Source organism: Nanorana parkeri, unplaced genomic scaffold (genome assembly GCF_000935625.1).
Source record: "Nanorana parkeri isolate BGI_ZX_2015 unplaced genomic scaffold, ASM93562v1 scaffold897, whole genome shotgun sequence".
NCBI classification, from domain to species: domain Eukaryota; kingdom Metazoa; phylum Chordata; class Amphibia; order Anura; family Dicroglossidae; genus Nanorana; species Nanorana parkeri.
This window is the reverse complement of record NW_017307165.1, coordinates 135,971-138,802: the sequence shown is the minus strand read 5'-3', so window position 1 is coordinate 138,802 and position 2,832 is coordinate 135,971. Positions and strand designations below refer to the sequence as shown.

The following is a 2,832-nucleotide window of genomic DNA, read 5'->3' as shown; positions in this document are numbered from 1 at the left end:
GCCATCGCTGAAGCTGCAGCACATCTAGTGGTTGCCACGGCAACTGCATCCTCCATTTTCCCGGGGACGAGAAGGAGCTGCAGAGTCCCTCCCTCTCTCTATGTCAACCTGGGAGGACATGGCAGCTCGGAGAGTGAACAAGGTGAAGCAGACAGGGAGGGACCCCGGGAGGGCGTGACGCAGGGATCGTGTAACCCGGCCGCACGTATAATGCAGCTGGGAGAGGGTATGATACACCTGAGAGAGAATGGAGGTGAAACGTAAAGATAGGACTTTTGTGCCTCGGAGGCGATGTCATCCCAAGGCGACATTTATAAATCCTCCGATGACCAATGAAATGTCTCGCCGGGGGGAGAATGGCGCAGTGGGGTCCGTCTTTATAACTCCCCCTCTAAGACCATTCACATGGACGGTGGATGTAGGAACACACCTGGCGACCATGTTGTTTTGGCCACCATCCATGTCATGGCGGGGATATAGCTATCGCTCTTATGGTGGTGGTGGGGATATCGCTTTCATGGAGGTGGTGGTACGATTGTTGTCATGGTGGTGGTGGGGCTATCACTCTCATGGTGACGGTGTAGCTATTGCTGTCATGGTGGTGGTGAGGTTATCTCTTCCATGGGGGTGGAGCTATCGCTCTTATGGCAGTGGGGGGGATTATCGCTTTCATGGCAGTGGTGGGGCTAACTCTATCATGGTGGTGGTGAGGTTATCTCTTCCATGGGGGGGATTATCGCTCTTATGGCAGTGGGGTGTGGGGGGGCAATCGCTCTCGTGGCAGTGGTGGGGCTAACTCTATAACTCTATCATGGCAGTGGTGGCCCTATTTCTATCATGGAGGTGGTGGGGCTATTGCTTTCATGGAGGTGGTGGTCCTATTGCTGTCATGGTCATGGTGGGGCAATTGCTCTCATGGTGGTGATGGGGTTATTGCTCTCATGGAGGTGGTGGGGCTATTGCTCTCATGGTGGTGGTGGCCCTATTGCTCTCATGGTGGTGGTGGTCCTATTGCTGTCATGGTCGTGGTGGGGCTATTGCTCTCATGGTGGTGGTCCTATTGCTCTCATGGAGGTGGTGGTCCTATTGCTCTCATGGTGGTGGTGGGGCTATTGCTCTCATGGAGGTGGTGGCCCTATTGCTCTCATGGTGGTGGTGGCCCTATTGCTCTCCTGGTGGTGGTGGTCCTATTGCTGTCATGGTCGTGGTGGGGCTATTGCTCTCATGGTGGTGGTGGTCCTATTGCTCTCATGGAGGTGGTGGCCCTATTGCTCTCATGGTGGTGGTGGCCCTATTGCTCTCATGGTGGTGGTGGTCCTATTGCTCTCATGTTGGTGGTGGCCCTATTGCTCTCATGGTGGTGGTGGTCCTATTGCTCTCATGGTGGTGGTGGTCCTATTGCTCTCATGGAGGTGGTGGTCCTATTGCTCTCATGGTGGTGGTGGGGCTATTGCTCTTGTGGTGGTGGGGCTCAATGTGGCTGTAACATTCCATGTGGTGCTCAGGTTGGGGTGACACGTTTCCTGATGAATGTAGAAGAGTATGTGCAGCCATTTTATCCCCAAACGCCCCTATCCCGTATGCACTTTATTTCGGTACACCCTTTATCCCAGTACACCCTTTATCGTGGTACACCCTTTATCTCGGTACACCCTTTATCCCGGTACACCCTTTATCTCAGTAGGTAGGCCCTTTATCTCGGTACACCCTTTATCTCGGTACACCCTTTATCTCAGTAGGCCCTTTATCTCGGTACACCCTTTATCTCGGTACACCCTTTATCCCGGTACACCCTTTATTTCCGTACACCCTTTATCTCGGTACACCCTTTATCCCGGTACACCCTTTATTGCGGTACACCCTCTATCTCGGTACACCCTTTATCTCGGTACACCCTTTATCTCAGTAGGCCCTTTATCTCGGTACGCCCTTTATCCCGGTACACCCTTTATTCTGGTACACCCATTATCCCAAGATGCCCTTCATCCTGGTATACCTGTTATCTTGGTACGCCCTTTATCCCTGTATGGCCAGACCCGCAGCTGGTGACACTTGATGACCATAATTGTCTCCTAATATCATGTACACTTTGCATAATCAATCAGAACATCATGCCAGGGATTGTGGGAGGAGGACGGTGCGGTGATGTCATCACAGAGGTGTGTTCATAATCTGCAGGGGATTCTGGGAGGAGGACGGTGCGGTGATGTCATCACACAGCCATGTTTATAATCTACAGGGGATTGTGGGAGGAGGATGGTGCTGTGATGTCATCAGAGTCATGTTTGTAATCCGCGGGGGGATTTCGGGAGGACAGCGACACGCTGATGTCACCGCCCAGCTCCCCTGACTTCTGTGGAACCATTGAATTTGGGGGTGATGGTAATCCGGGTGTCTTCTCTCTCTCTTCACAGACCAGTATGAAGAACATGGAGCGTGAGCTCTTGTGCCCAGTGTGTAAGGAGATGTACAAGCACCCTGTCATCCTGCCGTGTAAGCACACTGTGTGCCATGTGTGTGCCAGCGAAATCCTCCTCCAGAGAGGGTATGTCTGTGACCCCAACTCCGAGCCCAACTCACCCGCCTCCTCCCCGTCTACCCGCAGCCCCCGCCTGGGCAGGAGGGTGGTGCCAAAGCAGGAGCGGCTCATAAAATCAGGTGAGTGCTGAATCACCATCATGGTCCCATCGGCCCTGGAGGGATGTTGTTTAGACTGCCTGGCAAAGACTAAAAGACAGACAAGGAGATATGGGGGTCATTGTGGAGAGTGAGGAGGAGATATGGGGGGGTCATTGAGGAGATATGAGGGGGGGGGGGGAATAAGGGGGACGG

The 2,832-nt window shown here is 53.4% G+C and overlaps 1 protein-coding gene across 3 annotated transcripts in view; it reads left to right on the top strand.

Moving 5' to 3' along the window:
- Positions 1–2,832, top strand: part of TRIM46 (tripartite motif containing 46) — a 20,015-nt gene that overhangs the window by 355 nt on the left and 16,828 nt on the right. For 2 of the 3 annotated variants that reach the window (XM_018565875.1, XM_018565874.1), the window contains exons 1-2: positions 67–142; positions 2,415–2,658. In XM_018565875.1, coding sequence (XP_018421377.1) covers positions 101–142; positions 2,415–2,658 — 286 coding nt within the window. In that variant the 5' untranslated portion in view covers positions 67–100. Of the gene's footprint in view, positions 1–66; positions 143–2,414; positions 2,659–2,832 lie in introns of those variants that run through there. The other variant, XM_018565873.1, reaches the window with a different exon arrangement.